Source organism: Medicago sativa, chromosome 6, assembly GCF_051527215.1.
Source record: "Medicago sativa cultivar Bolivia chromosome 6, Bolivia_mono, whole genome shotgun sequence".
Lineage (NCBI taxonomy): Eukaryota > Viridiplantae > Streptophyta > Magnoliopsida > Fabales > Fabaceae > Medicago > Medicago sativa.
The window spans coordinates 87,411,086-87,431,649 of record NC_140754.1 but is presented as its reverse complement, the minus strand read 5'-3'; the positions used below and the strand labels follow the sequence as shown (position 1 = coordinate 87,431,649).

General features: G+C 34.0%; 2 protein-coding genes across 4 annotated transcripts; both read left to right on the top strand.

Annotated features, from left to right (window-relative positions):
* The first annotated feature begins 3,319 nt into the window (after nucleotides 1–3,319).
* Nucleotides 3,320–8,922, top strand: LOC146917828 (disease resistance protein Roq1-like). 2 transcript variants are annotated; one of them, XM_085719590.1, is made up of 5 exons: nucleotides 3,320–4,019; nucleotides 5,517–6,693; nucleotides 6,932–7,195; nucleotides 7,310–8,617; nucleotides 8,731–8,922. In XM_085719590.1, the coding sequence occupies exons 1-4, from the start codon at nucleotides 3,559–3,561 to the stop codon at nucleotides 8,393–8,395; spliced, it is 2,988 nt and encodes a 995-aa protein (XP_085575716.1). In that variant the 5' UTR covers nucleotides 3,320–3,558; the 3' UTR covers nucleotides 8,396–8,617; nucleotides 8,731–8,922. The 2 variants fall into 2 exon arrangements, with proteins under 2 accessions (XP_085575716.1, XP_085575715.1); XM_085719589.1 differs by having other exon boundaries at nucleotides 8,715–8,922.
* A 1,098-nt stretch (nucleotides 8,923–10,020) lies between these two features.
* On the top strand, nucleotides 10,021–18,434 carry LOC146917827 (uncharacterized). Of its 2 annotated transcripts, XM_085719587.1 has the most exons (6): nucleotides 10,021–10,254; nucleotides 12,661–13,089; nucleotides 13,418–14,525; nucleotides 14,702–14,977; nucleotides 15,075–17,603; nucleotides 17,699–18,434. In XM_085719587.1, exons 2-6 carry the CDS (start codon nucleotides 12,740–12,742, stop codon nucleotides 18,176–18,178), a joined length of 4,743 nt encoding a protein of 1,580 aa, XP_085575713.1. In that variant the 5' UTR covers nucleotides 10,021–10,254; nucleotides 12,661–12,739; the 3' UTR covers nucleotides 18,179–18,434. The 2 variants fall into 2 exon arrangements, with proteins under 2 accessions (XP_085575713.1, XP_085575712.1); XM_085719586.1 differs by lacking the exon at nucleotides 10,021–10,254 and having other exon boundaries at nucleotides 12,249–13,089.
* The last annotated feature ends 2,130 nt before the right edge of the window (nucleotides 18,435–20,564 follow it).

Here is a 20,564-nt window from a genome sequence, read left to right as displayed (position 1 = left end):
ATGAAGATTGTTCTTGGACGTACTTCAGAATGTTCCTGGATCAGATTTTCTTTGAAATCTGTCTTGGAACTAGTGCAGAATTGATAAAGTGGAACTGTCACTTCAAGCCCATGCTTTAGGGGATTTGGTTTGCTTTGTACAGTACCAACTCCCTTATGTGTCGAAATCTTGTTGAATCAGATTTGATCTTGCTTTTGGCTTTGCCTTTTTCTTTCCAACAAATGTACTGTTCATGTCAGAAAAAGCATGGAGCAGGATCGAACTTTCTGAACTCAGGGGACTTCAGAATGTTCCTTATTGTTTCACTTAGGATGATTTGTAAGACTCTTATTTGATGTAATCAAATCCTAATAGTGAAACATTTATGAAGTGCAGCTTGGAAAACATCTAGGATGATATTCTTGATGGAATATTCCTAATGTTTTGTACTTCAAATGTTCATAGTCTTGAATGAACATTGAAGATGCCCTCTTTGACTTTAATCAATTAAATGCCTTTATTCCTTGATTGATATTAGTCATTGTACTTTACTGGGCTTTTATTTAGGTCACGTAGACCTTGCATGTTCTTCATTTTGTTCATGAATATCTGGGCTTGGTTCTTGATGTTCATCATGAACAACCTTCTGAACTCTGTCTAACCTTCTGAACTCTTTTAACTTTCTGAACTCTGACTAACCTTCTGAACTCTGACTGAGTTCATAAGTTTTCATGTTCTTTGATAACTTGATTCTTGGTTTGATTTATAATTTGTTTGTGTCTTAGTTAATCACTCATGAACACACAAATACCAAGAACTATCCAAGTCCATTAATCCTTTAATCACCATAGATGCCTTTAATGATTTCTTGATCCAAAGTTAAAATCATTGTATGCATAAGATATGTTCATGTCACATCTGTTCTTGCATGTTCTTGGTGTGGATATTGATTTATGAGTTTGCTCTAATGAACCTTCTGAGCAACCTTCTAAACAACCTTCTGAACTCCTTATGGGTTCATACATATGAACTTCAGAGTGTTTCTTATGGGTTCCTTCCTTTTTGACGGTTGTACTTTGTGCTGAACTTTCTGATGTTCATAAACATACTAATGTTCTTCAACACTTTGAACCTTATGAAGGTTGTTTCTTTATTCCCTTCAAAAACTTCTTGAAGCATATAAAGGAGAGATCATTTGTTTTGACAAACAATATGATTCTTTCTTTGAAGTTCAACAAAATATTTCTTTGCATCTAGTTCAATATGACAAACAATATGATTCTAGCTTATCCACTTATGTGATTCCTGTTCTTATCACAAAAACTCAAGTGCAATCATCAGTAGAACACCATTCATAAAACTTATTATTTATTCCACGAGGTTTGTTATCATTAAAACATTCATCAAAAAGATTTTTGCTTCAACAGTTGGTTCAAGAACCTTCACGTAATCGTCTTCTCCGAAGGCAACGTACACAGAATCGTCACAATCGACGATGTTCGTGCATGAATCAACTAAAACGCGTGAAATCTCACCAATCTTGACGGAGAATCCATCGAATTTTGGTTCGATTGAAGGAGTAGAAACCGGAATGATTGGAGAATAGAAACTGCCGAATCGGATGCAATCATGAGAAGCTGAAGGTTCCTGAATTGCAGAAGCAGAAGCTGCGTCATCGGAATCTTCATCTTCATCAATGTCAGAACCAGAAGCGGAAGCGGAAGCATCATTATCTTCATCCCTCGGGTATCGCTCTGATACCATGTTATGAATCAGAGAATCTCAGGGATAATAGTCATAGTGATCCGCAAGGAAGAGTGCATAGTTGTATTCATGAGGAAGATAACCATAGAGACTCATAGGAGAATCAATAGATTTGATAAAAGATGAATATGAGTACAATGGTGAGAGCTATTTATAGAGGTGAGTTAGTGTAACTAACTCCTAACTATCTTGCTTGATCTCCAAGCTATTTAGATAACTTGCTCTCCAAGTTATCTTCTCACTATACTCTAATAGTATTTCTAATAAATCGTTAATTTAGTGGAGGCATCATCACTTACTTTTCAATAGAGAGAAAACTAAAACGATTAAACTCTTGCTCATATTAAAAAATAGGGTCTTTGTCTTTATGACACTTTTAAGAATTCTAAATAAATCAATTATTTCATTGTATTTATTTAAAAAGTTTAATAGTTTAATTTCCAATGCATTAAATGAACTCAGTTTCATAAAATCTTACTATTTTAAATTTTTAAAGAGTACCCTGATAGCATTGAGTAAATAGGCAATTTCCCCCCTGAAATTGTAAGTTTCGTCAATTACCCCCCTGAAATTAACAAAACTTCAATTACCCCCCGAAATTGCATAACGTTAATCAATTTACCCCCTCCGTCAAATTTTTCTGTTAACTATTTACGGATATGATCAAATACCCCCCCCCCCCCCCCCCTGAAATTTTGCACTTATGTGCAAAATGCCCCCTGAACTTGAAAATTTATATTTTTTTTTTATCATTGACTCATAAGATATTAAAGGCAAACAATTAACAATTATTGATCATATAAATCTTTATGGAATGTATGTTTATGCAGCTATTGGTCATATAAATCTTTATGGAAGGTATGTTACTCTCATGTGTTTTAAATATATACATATATAGAAGACTTTTTTTACACAAGTTGGTAATTATGTTAGAATATGCAGTCATAAAGTACATAAGTCTTTGATAATTGTGTGTCCATAAAGAAAATTCATAGGTTAATATATGCAGAAGGAAGAAGAAACAAGACTTAGGTTTGTGAATTTGCAATGACATTCTTGTCTTGGTTTATTTCAACAACTTGATATCTTTTTAATGTTTGGTTTTTAGTTTTACCTTTTTTGTAAAAAAATTATCTTGCTCCTTGTTGATAAATATGAAATATGAATGAAAAGGTTGCACATGACAAAACCATTATTTCTTTGGCATATATTATTCATGTTCTTGTGAATAGATTTTTAATGACAATAGGTACAATATACTACTTGAAGAACTGAATGTATGATTTTTAGTAAGGAAAAAAATATAAATTTTTAAGTTTAGGGGGTATTTGATCATATCCGTAAACAGTTAACAGAAAAATTGACGGAGGGGGTAAATTAATTAACGTTATGCAATTTCAGGAGGTAATTGAAATTTTGTTAATTTTAGGAGGATAATTAATGAAACTTACAATTTCAGGGGAAAATTGCCTATTTACTCTGATAGCATTTGTTAACCTTTTCCTAAAAAATAATAGACTCTTCATTATTAGCTCCACTATGAAAAGTGGTGGGCTCCTCCCTTTACTTTTGCTCTTGACAACTTTTTTGCTTTATCAATACTGGAAATTGCCGGGAAATTGCTCCTTGTTACGATAATTTAAGCTACAGACAAGCGTGTTTCTCTTTCATGACTCCAAAGAATTTAAGTTCACACTCTGCAATTTATATTCATCACTACCAACAAAAGTGTGTCTTTCTCCCACATTTATCATTTGACTCTAGATACTCTAAACTCTGCAATTCATATTCATCAAACCAATTCATTCACTCATCATGGCTTCCCTCACAGATCAATTCAAGTACGATGTTTTTCTCAGCTTTCGAGGTGAGGATACTCGCTACAGTTTCACCGGCAATCTCAAGAAAGCTCTTGATGACAAAGGAGTCAGAACCTTCATCGATGACGAGGAGCTTCAAAAAGGGAATGAAATCACACCATCACTTCTCAAAGCAATTGATGACTCCCAAATTGCTATCGTTGTCCTCTCTAAGAATTATGCTTCTTCCTCCTTTTGCTTACAAGAGCTTTCAAAGATCCTTGATTCTATGATGAAAGATAAGGTGCGTCGTTCCGTTTTGCCGGTATTTTATAAGGTGGATCCTTCTGTCGTACGAAAGTTAGAAAAGACTTATGGAGAAGCAATGGATAAACATAAGGCCAACTCCAATCTCCATAAATGGAAGGACTCTCTTTACCAAGTTGCTAATTTGTCTGGATTTCACTACAAGAAAGGGTATGCTATTGTCTTTTGTTTTTCTTTTCATTATCATCATAGTAGTTGGGTGAATTGAAATATAATAATTAAGATTTAAGAGGGTTTTTTTTGGCTTAATTGCAGTTTTGACCCTTAATATCATAATCTTGCGATTTTGATCCCCTATAAAAAACAATAACAAATCAACCCTTAAGTTTACCCCTTTTGTACTTTTAGCCCCAGACTAATTTTGACCAAGTCAATGCATACGTGGCACCCACATAAGTGATGTGCCTATGTGACTTTCTATTTTCTTAGTCAAATGAGCTTATAAGACATAAGCTATAAGCTCAAAATTATGTCTTACCAAATAGACCCTAAGATTTGAAGAGAATTTATAGCTGTATTTATATAGTGTATTTACAAACGTTGTCTTCTCATTGAAAAAAAAAAAAAAATCAAACTTGTATCTTTTGGTTCTGAGTTAATCTTTACTGAGAAATTCTAATATGGACCTCCTTCATAAACTCATGTTTTTCTTTAGAAGCTAATTGATATGATAGATAGTAAAGAGAATGATAAGAAACTAAACAATTTTTTATATTATAAAATCTTAGATAATTATATTTCTTAATTCATTTTTTAAAACCTTAAACGCCGAACAAAGCAGAGGACAGTTTTAGTTATAATAAATAAACTTACGTGCGCTTTTGACCCACTTATCTTTTTGGCTTAATTGCAGTTTTAGCCCCCTTACTTTCTCAAAGTTGCGATTTTGGTCCCCTAAGAAAAAAAACTACAAAACCGCCCCCTAAGTTTTGCAACTATAGCAGTTTTGGCCCCCCAAGGCAAAAATAAAAATAAAAAATGACACGTGGCACCTCACTTAATTAGGGTGCCACGTCAGCGTAGACCGAGTCAAAATTGGCCTTGTGGACCAAAACTGCCACAGTTACAAAACTTAGGGGGCGGTTTTGTAGTTTTTTCCTTAAGGGGCCAAAATTGCAACTATGGAAAAGTTAGGGGGCTAAAACTGCAATTAAGCCTATCTTTTTTAAGCAATTTTGGTTCTTTACGTTTTCTCCTTTGTGATTTGGTAGTCACCCTCCCAATTATCCTCTAATTTATGTTGTGGTGACATAATTTATTGCCGTCATACTCAACAAATGACTTTTCTTTAAAATTTTAAAATAAATCTAAAAACAATGCCAAAAATGTTTGACACCCTAATTAAAAGTTTCATTCGCTCTCAAGTGTAGAAGCTGATTTTTGGCATTTTTTTTTTTATTTTTAGGAAAAGTCACACGACTATGAGAGTTGAATGTTACGTCAATAAAAATGGGAAACATAAAATCCGTCAACGGGAAACATAAATCATAGGGAAAACATAAAGGGGCAAAATTCCTAATAAAATCGGGGCATCAAATCGCACAATCATGATAGATGGGAAACGAAAAATACAATTAAGCCTAATATATAATCAGTGTAAAAAATAGACATGTGAACTTGAATGACCTCTTTTCTCTTATTGGACAGGGATGGGTATGAGCATGAGTTTATTGGGAAGATTGTTGAACAAGTCTTAAGAAATGTAAAACCCGTTGGCTTACCTGTTGGTGATTACCTAGTTGGACTGGAGCACCAAAAGCAACACGTGACTTCACTTTTGAATGTTGCGTCTGATGATACAGTCCACATGGTAGGGATCCATGGGATTGGTGGAATAGGGAAAACTACTCTTAGTCTAGAAGTTTATAATTCTATTGTACGTCAATTTCAAGGTTCCTGTTTTCTTGAAAAAGTAGGAGAAAATGCCAAAAAAAATGGGTTGATGTATCTCCAAAAGATCCTTCTGTCTCAAATTGTTGGAGAGAAGAACATGGAGTTAACAAGTGTTGGACAAGGAATTTCAATATTACAACAAAGGCTCCACCAAAAAAAGGTTCTTTTGCTTCTAGATGATGTTGACAATTTGGAGCAATTAGAGACCATTGCTGGAAGATCCGTTTGGTTTGGTCCAGGAAGTAGAGTCATCATTACGACTCGAGACAAAAGGTTGCTAACAAGGCATGAGGTTTATAGAACATATGAGGTGAAGGGATTGAATGATGAAGATGCTTTTGACTTGGTTGCCTGGAAAGCTTTAAAAGACAAATATAGTCCTAGCTATAAAGATATTTTATTTGTACAAAGATATGGAAGAGAATTAATGGATGTGAACGAGAAAGTTTTTTCAGGTTATGCACATGTTTTGAAACGTGCCGTAGAATATGCTTCTGGCCTTCCACTTGCTTTGGAAGTCATAGGTTCTCACTTTTTTAATAAGACAATAGAGGAGTGTAAATGTGCACTAGATCGTTATGAAAGGGTTCCTGATAAAAAGATTCAAACGACACTACAACTGAGCTTTGATGCTTTGCAGGACGAAGAGAAAATTGTTTTTCTTGACATTGCTTGTTGCTTCAAAGGATGGGAATTGACAAGGGTCGAAGAAATACTTCATGCTCATCATGGTGATATCATGAAAGATCACATTAATGTGTTGGTGGAAAAATCTCTCATAAAAATAAGTAAGTCTGGTAATGTGACATTACATGATTTGCTAGAGGATATGGGGAAAGAAATTGTTAGACAAGAATCACCAAAAAATCCTGGAAAACGCAGTAGGTTATGGTCCTCTAAAGATATCATTCATGTTTTAGAAGAAAATACAGTAAGTAATAGTGATACAGATGGTTTTACTTTTTCATCTTTAACTTTTATTATTGTTGCTAATAGTAACCCTTATGGCTTTATGCATTATTAATGTTATTAATTATTATCACAATTTTTTACCTTTTAATATTTAAAGATCTTTTTTCTTTCAAAAAATATTTAAAGATCTTTAAATACATGTTATATAGTTCTACCATAAATTTGGTTGATTTGTCTTTTTATTTTTATTTTTATAGGGAACTAGTAAAATTGAAATCATTCATTTCGACCGTTGGATTAGAGTAGACTGGGATGGAGAAGCTTTCAAGAATATGAAAAATCTCAAAACACTAATTTTTAGTAATGATGTTTTTTTATCTGTAAATCCCAATCATCTTCCAAATAGTCTAAGAGTGCTGGAATATCGCAGTCGAAAGCGTCCATCAGAGTACCCACCTGATCTGAATGGTATATATCCATATTTAACAAATCCATTTAAGTGGAAGGGCTTTCTCAGAAAGGCAAGTGTAACATGTTTATATCTTTGATCTTATGTTAATAATTCCGGTTTAATATTATTCATATATTTCTGATTTATTTGAATGTTTTTCTATTTCCATATTTTTTTTGTGCAGAAGCTCCAGAATATGAGGGTTTTAAATCTTGATCATCGTGGTCTTTTAGCACAAATACCTGATATATCTGGTCTCCCAAACTTAGAAGAACTTTCAATTCAAAATTGTTGGCAACTAATTGCAATTGATAAATCGGTTGGTTTTTTAGGTAAACTTAAAATCTTGAGATTGATAGGTTGTACAAAACTCCGGAGTGTTCCACCTCTCAGTTTGGCTTCACTGGAAGAACTCGAGTTTTCATCTTGTTATAGTCTAGAAATGTTTCCTCTCATGGTGAATAGTGTTGGAGAACTTAAAATCTTAAGGGTTATAAAATGCACCAAAATCAGAATTATTCCATATTTTGTGTTAGATTCTCTAGAAGAACTCAATCTTTCAAACTGTACTGGTCTTGAGAGTTTTCCACTTGTGGTAGATGGGTTTGGTGATAAGCTTAAAACTATGAGTGTTAGACGTTGCGTCAATCTCACGAGTATTCCACCTCTCAAGTTGGATTCACTAGAAACACTTGACCTTTCCCATTGTTGTAGTCTTGAGAGTTTTCCACTTGTGGTGGACGGGTTTCTTGGAAAACTTAAAACCCTGAGTGTTCAAAGTTGTGTCAATCTCATGAGTATTCCACCTCTCAAGTTGGATTCACTAGAAACACTTGACCTTTCCCATTGTTGTAGTCTCGAGAGTTTTCCACTTGTGGTGGACGGGTTTCTTGGAAAACTTAAAACCCTGAGTGTTAAAGGTTGTGCCAGTCTCAGGAGTATTCAAGCTCTCAAGTTGGATTCACTAGAAACACTTGACCTTTCATGTTGTTATATGCTTGAGAGTTTTCCACTTGTGGTGGACGGGTTTCTTGGAAAACTTAAAACCCTGAGTGTTCAAAATTGTGGCAATCTCAAGAGTATTCCACCTCTCAATTTGGATTCACTAGAAACAATTAACCTTTCATATTGTCGTAGTCTTGAGAGTTTTCCAGAAATATTGGGAGAGATGAGAAATGTTAGAAATGTTTACTTGTATGGTACTCCCATAAAAGATTTGTCGTTTCCATTTCAAGATCTTACTCTGCCAAAAACATTATATCCTGGCTGAATTTATTATCCGTGATGAACAAAAAGTGAGCCCGATCCAATCTTTACATGTAGAATACTGGAAAGTTTCAGATGAGTAGAATATTGATTTTGGCGGAGGCTTGTCTTGGATCACTGTTAGAAACTTGAGGAAATTAAAGGGATCCCACCATGTTTAAAATCATTATCTGTTTTTAACTGCAAATTGTTGACTTCGTTGTGCAAAAGCAAATTACTAAGTCAGGTAATGATTTGTTTTGTTTTTATTGTTAATGTATTTGATATGATAATCGTTATTCTTCTTGATATAGTTAAACATACATGAATTGTTTAAGTAACAGGAATTACATGAGGCAGGAAACTCTCGGTTCAGTTTGCCACGAGCAAAGATTCCAGAGTGGTTTGACCACCAAGCCTGGTAGGATTGTCAATTTCATTTTGGTTCCGAAACAAGTTTCCTGCCATAGTTCTCTGTGTTGTTTCTCCATTGACATGGGTAGATTATATTCATCAACCTACAAGAGTGATCATCAATGGCAATACATTTTTCTATACATATGGTGAGATAGAAACTTACGTCACTTTGGAAAATGCAATCATTTTTCATATGCAAATGAAACACTTCAATGATAATATGGACAGCTCACTTTTAGAAAACAAGTTGAACCATTACCTTACAGAGGTTGACTTTGGATTCCCATTCCAGTACAGTGGAATCCAGAGAATGATGCATTGATGCTAATATTGAGTTCACTCTTAAAAAAAAAACCCTAAGTTATTGGTCTCAAGAGTTAATTTTTATGTGGATAAAAGGGGATGGAATGAACTATACCAATCATGAGACTTCACCACATAACTGTAGTATGCCTACAATGATAACCTCTCTCCAGTTTTTGTGCTATGTATAAGTCTATTTGATATTTTCAATTATATTTTTGTGGCTTTTTGATGGATGCAATGTTATAAAGTGAAAGATCTTATTAACGATATGTACAAATGGTTCTAATTGTTAAGGGTGTTGGTTTTCAATTTATTTTATTTTCTTTACCATGTTGCATATCCATTTAACGGGTTATAGGTTAGGACTTCAACCAAGGATATATTGGGAAGCTTGTATATTGTAGCAGTGAATAATAGAGAAAGAAAAAGGGAATTCTAGTGTTAATATGGACCATCCTAATTTTGAATTGTTAGTTGTTATTTTTCATTTGTCAGAACTCAGAAGTGCAATTAAATCCCAATGTACGTATAAATCTAGTGGTGGAAGCATTGATCACTCTTTTGGGAAAACCAACCAAAATCATGCTGGTTTTATATACATGGCATAAACAAATCTTCATCTTTGTTAGATCTAGTTAATGTGATTCATTCCATATGCTGTGATTCATTCCATATGCTGTTCTGTCTAAACAAATTATGACGTTTGTATTTTGTTGAGATTAATACATCACGACATGATGATGCTATTTAGTACGATGTACATTATTTTTTGTAAATTTTGTTTATTAAACCGAGGAGCTAACTAATTTTGTCATTCTGGTAGGAGGAGCTGAAGAACAGTTGTCCTTTACCTGATCTGGAAGAAATCAGTTGCTGTTGTAGATAATTTGTACCGGTGGGTCTCTTTCTGTTTGCAGTTGATTAGATTTTTGTAGTGCATTTAGAGAGGTAGTCTCTTAGTAGTGAAATTAGATCATTCTGTTGCAGATGACTTGTTTGCTAATATGGAAGAGTTTTGGATCCCCAAGAAAAGGCTGTTGAAAGCTTCTCATGCTCCATGATTTAGAGATGCAAAATATTCATGTCCTGAGATGGACAATGAGCTGCATCAAAAGTTAGTCTTGATGGAGAAAAGTAATAAGCTAGACCAAATGCATTGAGGTACTATATCTTTCATTTTGCGATAGTCTCAGAGTTTTCCACTTGTGATAGATGGACCAATAGATAAACTTAAAATCTTATGTGTTACTGGTTGCAGCAGCAAGCTTAAAAGTATTCCAACCTCTCAAATCGGGTTCATTGGAAGAACTTGATCTTTCATTTTCGTAATATTCTCGAGACTTTTCCACCTGTGGTGGATGGATCACGGGATAAACTCAAAATCTTAAATGTTTCATCTTGCGACAAACTTAGGAGTATTCCACTTCTAAAGTTGGGTTCGCTACAAGAACTTGTTATTTCATGTTGTGATAGTCTTGAGGTCTTTCCACCTGTGGTGGATGGATGGGTTGCTCGGTAATCTTAAAATCTTGAGTTGCCAGTTGCCAAAAGCTTACTACTATTCCACCTCTCAAACTGGGTTCGCTAGAAGAACTTGACCTTTCATTTAGTGATAATCTTTCACATGTGCTGCATATTTCTCGATGATATTGTTTTTCTATAAGTTTTGTTTTTAGAACAGTTTGTGCCAGATTAGATCTGCAAAAAATTGATTTCTGCTGGAGGTATTGTATATTTTGGTTGGCCTCTTTCTTTTACTGTCAATTAGATAATTGTGAATATAAATAGGCTTATATACAATGAAGCACGGTCAATCACAAGATACTACACTTCTTTTTTTTTTGAATCGGCCACAAGATACTACACTGACTTTGTGTTGGTCACATAGAAGTGTACAAATCACAGATTAGGTTGGGTTGTATGTGATCCGAACCCGGTCAGTACATTAGATCAAGCCAATTCTTAGATCCAAACCTGTCGAACAAGGCCGGGACAATACCAAGAAAGACCGAGTTTTTTTCCAAGACAAGTCGTCAATACATACATTTTATTTTTAATAGAATTAATCGACAAATATTTTTGTATCAGAATAAACAATAACATAATCAAAAGTAGCACAACCTTACAAAGTAATCAAAACAAACTACGCATAAATTAAAAAATCCAGTCGCCAATAATAAAATAACGGTTTGTGATGGTGTGAAGAAGTTTTTGTTATAAGAGCATATATTTCAAAGAGAGCACGGGATCTTGCATGAATGTGCACATGAAGAAGTTTTTGTTATAAGAGCATATATTTCAAAGAGAGCACGGAATCTTGCATGAATGTGCACATCTGATTTGTTCATATCTTGAATATGACCTAGACCAATTGCTAGAGGTTGGAAACGATATGAGACTGTGTTAGAGGACGCGAGGAGCGGCAGCGTGCAAAGTGAACCTTTGGTTGAGGTACGAAATAGAAGTAAATACTGTGCAAGTGAAAGAGTCTTGTGTGAGATGTAGATGTGCCTAAAACTGAGGTGTTGTGGACTGTGATTATACAATTCCTTCTCATTTTTTTATTTGAAAAATACCGGGAAATTGCTCCTTACATGCTGTTTTGTTTTTTCCCCTCTACTGACAAGCGTGTGTCTTCCAATTTCGGTTGACTTTAGATACTCCAAACTCCACGCTCTGAAATTATTCATTTTAACATCAATTCAAGTACGGTGTTTTTCTTAGCATTACAGGGTCTGATACATGCCATGGTTCACCGGCAATCTTTGGAAAGCTAAGGGTCGAGAGGTTAGGGATAATCGGTATATATAAGTATTAGTAGAGAGTTCCGACTTATATGAAAAATTACCCAACTCATCAACCCGTTTCTAAACACAATACATTAATAAATATTTTTTTATTCAAAAATATAGTGCAATATTATAGTTAAAATTTAATAGTTGATATAATAATTTATTATTTTAATTATTGATTAAGTGTAATACATTAAATTCAACAAAAATGACTAAAACGATTTTTTTATGAATAAAACAAAAAGTTAATATATTTATAGGGATCAAACATATATTTAACCCAAACAAAAATAAAGATTTAATTAAAGTATTAATTACTTCCTAACCACTAAGTTTTTTTTTTTTTTTTTTATATCCACTATGTTAGGAACATTGTATTATTATAATACCAGAATACGTTGTTTGAAAAAATCAAAATACAGACAAACTCAACCAATTTTATTAATATATTATATATCTAATTGTGTAGTGGATATATTAAACTGAACGGAATCTCAAACTTCAGTTATAATATATGTTTGATTTTTTCAATAACGTGTGTTGTAAGAAATCGTTTGGTTTGAAACAGTGTATTATATTGAGTAATAATTTATATAGCAGCGTCAGTAATGTTACTTGAAAAATAAATTATTGTTATTCTTTATATTTATCATCAAACTTTTGAATTGCAATGTTTGATTTCCTATTCAAAATATCATATTCACTTCACACAAAACTTTCTTGTGAACATGGCTTCTTCTGTCACCAATGAATTCACCTATGACATGTTCCTCAGCTTCAGAGGTAAGGATACTCGCCACGGTTTCACCGGTAACCTCTGGAAAGCTCTCAAAGACAGGGGAACTCACACCTTCATGGATGATGAAGAACTTCGAAAAGGCAAAGAAATCACACCAACGCTTATCAAAGCTATTGAAGATTCCAAGATGGCCATCGTTGTGCTTTCTAAGAACTATGCTTCTTCATCCTTTTGTTTACAGGAACTTTCCAACATCCTTGATTCCATTAAGGATAAGGGTAGGTTGGTTTGGCCAGTTTTTTATGAAGTGGATCCTTCTGATGTGAGAAAGTTAACTGGGTCTTATCGAGAAGCAATGGATATACACGAGGCAAGGTGCAATGTTGATAGCAAAAATATGTTGCAGAAATGGAAGAATGCTTTGCAGCAAGTGGCTAATTTGTCTGGCTTTCATTACAAGATAAGGTTAGTTTTTATTTTTGTCACAGCCAATTAGTTATAACTTTTTTCCTGATAAACTGGTTAAGGGGCTTGAATAACATGCTTGACTTGTTCTACACCATGTTGGTCGGTTTTTTTTTTCATTGATTGTAGTAATTTACTGAATGTTAGTTTGTGAATTTCTATTTATCAAAAATCATATTTTGTGAAACTAGTTTTAGGAATTTAGTTTACACTTTATGTTTATCAAATTTTTCAATTTGAGTTATAAGAAATATCTCTTGGGAAAAGACATAATGATTCACAATAGGGATTTTACACAAACTTTTCTACATTTTTTTTTTTGTTGCAGGGATGGATATGAATATGAGTTTATTCAGAAGATTGTTGAACTAGTCTCGAGAGAGATTAAACCTGTTACTTTATCTGTTGCTGATTGCCTAGTTGGATTGAAATCCCAAACGCAAAATGTAATATCTCTTCTGAATGTTGGGTCTGATGATGAAGTCACCATGGTAGGGATCCATGGTATCGGTGGTATAGGCAAAACAACTCTTGCTCTAGCAGTTCATAATTTGATTGCCCATAAATTTGAAGGTTCATGTTTTCTTGAAAAGGTCAGAGAAAATTCAGAGAAACATGGGTTGCTATATCTCCAAAAGATCATCCTTTCAGAAATAGTTGGAGAAAAGAAAACTGAGTTAACAAGTGTTAGACAAGGAGTTTCAATAATACAACAAAGGCTCCGACAAAAGAAGGTTCTTTTGATTATAGATGATGTTGACAAGAAGGAGCAATTACAAGCTATTGCTGGAAGACCTGAATGGTTTGGTCTTGGAAGTAGAGTCATCGTCACAACACGGGACAAAAACTTGCTAACGTGTCACGGGGTTGAGAGTACTTATGAGGTGAATGTGCTGAACAGAAAAGATGCTTTTGAGTTGCTTGTATGGAAATCTTTTAAAAATGAAAAAGTTAGTCCAATATATATGAATGTTTTAAACCGTACAATAACATATGCTTCTGGCCTTCCATTGGCTTTAGAAGTAATGGGCTCTGATTTTATTAAAAAGGGAATTGAAGAATGGGAATGTGCATTAGATCGGTATGAAAGAGTTCCTAATAAAGAGATCCAAAAGGTTCTCAAAGTGAGTTTTGATGCCTTGGAGGAAGAAGAGAAGAGTGTCTTTCTTGACATTGCTTGTTGCCTAAAAGGTTATGAATTGTCGAAGGTTGAAAGAATACTTCATGCTCACCATGGTAACAGTAAGAAAGATCATATTAGGGTGTTAGTTGAGAAATCTCTCATAAAGATAAGTGACTCTGGTATTATGACATTACATGATTTGATTGAGGATATGGGGAAGGAAATTGTCCGAAAAGAATCACCAAAAGAGCCTGGAAAATGCAGTCGGTTATGGTTCCCTAAAGATATAGTTGAAGTGCTAGAACAAAATACGGTGCGTAAAACAAACAATGATGGTTTGGTTTTTTCATCTTTAACCATGATTTAGCAGTCTAAATTATTAACGTTATTTAATTTATTCATTCCTTCATAAAATGTAAAGTCTTTAAATATCTGTGCTGAATCATACGTGTATTTTGGTTGATTGTGTGTTTTTTTTTTTCATAAAAGGGATCAAGTAAAATTGAAATCGTATATTTGGATTCTTGGATTGAAGTAAAATGGGATGGACTTGCTTTCAAGAAGATGGAAAACCTCAAAACCCTAATTATAAGGAATGTTTCTTTTTCTAAAAGTCCCAAACATCTTCCAAATAGTCTAAGGGTATTGGAATGGCAAAAATATCCTTCATGTGGTTTACCATCGGGTTTTTATCCAAAGAAACTTACCATATGCAATTTTAGCTCTGACTTTACATCACTTGAGTGGAGATACTTTTTCAGTAAGGCAAGTATATTGAATTTTTATCACCCATCTTATATTAATAAATCCATTTTAGGACGATACATTATTATTTATTTGTTGGCTCATCTTCTTTTTGCAGAATTACATGAATTTGAGAGTTTTAAATGTTGATCGCAGCAATTTTTTGATAAAAATACCTGACATATCTGGGCTTTTAAACTTGGAGGAATTTTCACTTCAAAATTGTCAAAATCTTACTACAATTGACGACTCAGTTGGTTTGCTAGGAAAACTTAAAATCTTTAAAGTTATACGTTGCAACAATATCAGGAGTATTCCACCTCTCAGTTTGGCTTCACTGGAAGAGCTTGATATTACACGTTGTGATAGTCTGGAGATTTTTCCTCTTGCAGTGGATGGAATGGCTGGTAAACTAAAAATCTTGAGAGTTATAAGTTGCAACAATATTAAAAGTTTTCCTCCTCTCAAGTTAGCTTCGCTAGAGGAACTCCATCTAATAAATTGTTATAGTCTCAAGAGTTTTCCACCCGTGGTGGATGGATTGCTGGGTAAACTTAGAATCTTGAAGGCTACAGGATGCATCAAAATCCGTAGCATTCCACCTCTCAATCTGACTTCATTAGAAGAACTCCATCTTTTAAATTGTTATAGTCTTGAGAGTTTTTCACCTGTGCTCAATGGCATTATGGGTAAACTCAAATGCTTGAGAGTTCAAAATTGCAACAATATTAAGAGTTTTCAACCTTTCAGCTTGGCTTTGCTCGAAGCACTCGATCTTTCATATTGTGGTAGTCTCGAGAGCTTCCCACTTGTGGAAGACGGGTTTCTGGGTAAACTTAAAATCCTGAAAGCTATAGGTTGCTCCAATATCAGGATTATTCCACCTCTCAAGATGGCTTCGTTAGAAGAACTCGATCTTTCATATTGTGTTAATCTTGAGAGTTTTCCATATGTGGATGGATTTCTATGCAAACTTAAAATCCTGAGTGTTAAAGGTCGCAGGAAGGTTAGTTGTATTCCACCTCTAAAGTTGACTTCACTAGAGGAACTCAATTTGTCATATTGCAATGGTCTCGAGAGTTTTCCACCAGTAGTGGATGGGTTATTAGAAAAACTTAAAATCTTGAGAGTTACAAATTGCAATCGTAGAATTCCACCTCTCAAGTTGGCTTCGCTGGAAGAACTTGATCTTTCATATTGTGCTAGTCTTGAGAGTTTTCTACCTGTGGTGGATGGGTCACTTATTGAATTGAAAATCTTAAACGTTACAGGCTGCGGCAAGCTTAGGAGTATTCCACTTCTCAAGATGGCTTCACTAGAACAACTCCATCTTTCATATTGTGATAGTCTTGAGTGTTTTCCTCCCGTGGTTGGTGGGTTGCTCGATAAACTAAAAATCTTAAATTTTGCATGTTGTAGCAAGCTTAAGAGTATTCCACCTCTCAAGTTGACTTCGTTAGAACATCTCGATCTTTCATTTTGTGATAGTCTTGAGAGTTTTCCACATATATTGTATGAGTCACTGGAAAAATTAAAAATATTGATTGTTAAAGGTTGCAGTAGGCTTAAGAGTATTCCATTTCTCAAGTGGGCATTGCTAGAAAAACTCGATGTTTCAAATTGTGCTAGTCTTGAGGGTTTTCTACCGGTGTCAGGTAGATTGTTGGGAAAACTTAGAATCTTGAATGTTAAAGGTTGCAAGAAGCTCAGGAGAATTCCACCTTTAGAGTTGGCTTCACTAGAACAACTTGATCTTTCTTATTGTGTTAGTCTCGAAGAATTTCCACTCGTGGCAGATGGATTGTTGTGCAAACTTAGAATTTTGAATGTCAAAGAATGCAGGAAGCTGAGCAGTATTCCACCTCTCATGTTGACTTCGTTAGAACAACTTGATCTTTCATACTGTTGCAATCTTGAGAGTTTTCCACCTGTGGTGGATGGATTGCTGGGTAAACTTAGAATCTTGAATGTTAAAGATTGCCGGAAGCTCGGGAGTATTCCACCTCTCATGTTGTCTTCGTTAGAGAAACTTGATCTTTCATTTTGTGCTAGTCTTGAGAGTTTTCCACCTGTGGTTGATGGGGTACTTGGTAAACTTAAAATGTTGTATGCTAATCATTGCTGCAAGCTTAGGCACTTTCCACCCATCAAGTTTCCGTCTCTTGAACAACTTGATCTTTCATACTGTGTTAGTCTTGAAAGTTTTCCACCCATTGTGGATGGGTTGCTAGATAAACTTAAAATCTTGAGGGTTAGCAATTGCAGCATGCTCAAGACTATTCCTCCTCTCAAGTTGACTATGCTACGACACCTCAATCTTTCAAGTTGTGATAGTCTTGAAAGCTTTCCAGAAATATTGGGAGAAATGGAAAATATAACAAAAATTCACTTGAAGTGCAACCTTTTTAATGAATCATTAGCAGTGGGCTTCCGGTGGTTTGCTAATGTGAAAGAGTTGGACCTAAGTTGGAGTAAATTCATAGTTCTTCCTGCATGTATCGAAAAATGCAACTTTTTATGGAAGCTTATCTTGGATAACTGTGAAGAACTTGAAGAAATTGAAGGCATTCCAGCAAGCTTAACAACATTATCTGCATTTGACTGCATTTCTTTGACGCCGTCATGTAAAATCAAGTTACTGAATCAGGTCTTCAATTCTTTTGCTTTATTAATGCTATTGATTCGATAATTGATTTTCCTTTCAATGTTGTTAACATTATGTGAATTGTTTATGACTAACAGGAACTGCATGAGGCTAGAAACACTAGTTTTCTTTTGCCACAAGCATACATTCCTGAGTGGTTTGACTACCAATGCATGGAAGGATTATCAATTTCGTTCTGGTGTCGTCATAAGTTCCCTGCCTTTGTTCTTTCAGTTGTTTCGTCAACGATCTGTAGTGATTCTCAAACTTGTGTAAGAGTGATCATCAACGGCAATACTTTTTTCTTCTGGAATGGTTGGGTGATATCCAATCAGCCAAAAACGCATCATTTACATATTTTTCATATGCAAATTGAAGATTTCAATGATAATCTTGATGTAGATCTCATAGAAAATAAGTGGAATCATGTGAATATTGACTTTGGATTCTCATTCCGTAAATGTGGAATCCATGTATTGAAAAAGAAAAGTAGCATGGAGGATGTTCAATTTACCGATCCAGGGAGTGATGTTAATAGAGCTTCTTCTTCAAAACTCGAATGTGACTCATTCCTCTGAAAAAGGAATGGATCCACAATGCCAATCCTGCTGAGACTCCTCCATTCAATTTCTGTTTGGCTGTACAGATATTCAAGCAGGATATTGAAGTATATCAATCGTTTTACAGAAACTGTCGAAGTTTTCTTCCTGGATGCTGTTAATCTTTTTTATGATGTATTTTTAGATTTCATTCTTATACTATTGAGATATTTTTACTGTATGTAATGATTGAATTTTGATTACTTCAGCTCAAGACCATATCATAATTCTTTATTGCTTTATTTTTAGGATGTTCGGTAGTAGCTGCTCGCATATGTGCTTGGGAAATGCATTGTCTGTGAGTTTACAACTGTAACGAAACATCTTGAATGCTTGTGTAGTTTTAAAAATTGTAAATAATTTTGTATATATATAGAAAACGATAGAGGGAGAATAAACACCATAGAACAAGCAAACCCAAATGAGAAAAGACAACTTGTTCTTCATTCTCATCCAGAAATACAATGGCTACATAATATTAAAAAGACACAGAATGCTGCCGTTCCTAACTATTTTCCTTTTTTTTTTCTTTTTCTACCATTGTTTTATTGTTTTATATATTAAAAAAAATATTGGTTGTTTGCAAATGATGACGTGTTATGTGCATTTTCACCTAAGAATTTCCCGGTTTTAAAAGCGTTAAACATCTTGTAAAAAAAAAAAAAAAGAGCGTTAAAGGTTGCAATATTGGGAAAAAGGCATTGGAGATTGAAAGAGGAACGTCAATCATCGTCGGCTAAACTATTAAGAAGTAAATATCGCAATGAAGACATAAACTCGTTGGACGGAAGGATAGTGGTGCTGTTGGTGGATGGTTATCAAGCCCAATACCAAAGTTGGTCAAAAAGGGTGGGGAGACATATTTCTGGTATGATAGTTTTGTTAACATTGATAATCTGACATGAACATGAAAATAGGAAGAAGAGAAGAACTCATGGAGGCTAGGGTTTCATAAACATAATGAGCAAAACTTTAATGCATAGTCTTGCAATAAGAATATATACTAAAGAATAGAAAAGTCTAAACTACTCTTACAAATAATTAATAACTATATTATATAACATCTCTCCTAAAACTCACGATGCATTAAGAGAGCATCAAGAGTTTGTCAACTATAAAATGAAAATGTTTTATGGAGTGTATCCTTGTGAACAAATAAGCAATCTATAAAGATAAGGATGTAAACGTAGAGTGATTGTCCGTTCATGGAAGACCGAGTTATGAGCAATTTAAATAGGACTCTTGTTATGACATTACATGGGAATGAATATGATATGTTTGCATTTTAATTTGACTGTGTTTGTAATTTGATCGAGTTATGTTATCTCAAAAAAGACCTTTGTAAGATATAGATTTTGGATAACGCGGAATTTTTCTGGTAAAAAAGTACAAGGGAATAAACTTGATTAAAACTACTACTCGGTAAAAAATTAGAATAATTGGTTTGAACCATAGTCCAACTTCTACTGCTAAACAATGCATGCACGAGCCTTCCTTACAAGGTTATTATGTTTACACAATTTAGTCTTATCATATTTTTATCAAAAACATGAATGCAACTGATTTTAATTTGATGTCCAAGTTAACCCCATTGTTTTGTGCAACTGATCCTATAAATGTTTAGATTAAAAATCAGCTTTTTCTTTCAATTATTTCAGGCTATCGCCCTTTGAACCATTGATACTAATTTCATACTTGGTTTGTTACTTTGAGCAAAATCTTCCAATGTCCGAAATTTCATTGAGTTGTCAAGAAACCAAAAAAAAGTTGAGTTAGTCCAACATTAGTCTCCAACATATAATATATCACTTTCAAATATAATACACATAAACAGATTATTCGGCCGCGCAATACACATGTCTCAATCTAGTTTAAACTTAATTTTCAGGTACGTAAATTTGACATATGTAATTATTGTTTACCACATCTAAATTTATAGTTAATAAAATTTGTTGATGGTTAATAAGTTTCGACATCTAGTATATCAATTAATCATCCATTAAATATGATTAATTAACCATGTATTTGAACTGTGTTAACCAATTAATTTTTTGGCTTAATTGCACTTTTGCCCCCTATATTTTGCCAATTGTGCGATTTTGCACCTCATTGTTTCAAACGAGCAATTTTGCACCTATATTTTGCCAATTGTGCGATTTTGCACCCCATTGTTTCAAACGAGCGATTTTGCACCCCATAGTTTTCCCCCTTTCTGATTTTGCACCCCAAAAATTCATAAAAATATTCAGTTTTTTTTCCAAAAAATTTAAAAAATCGAAAAAAATTTAAAAAATTAGAAAAAAATCAGAAAATATAATCAGATTTTTTTAAAAATTCTGAAATTTAATTTTCAAAATACAAAAAA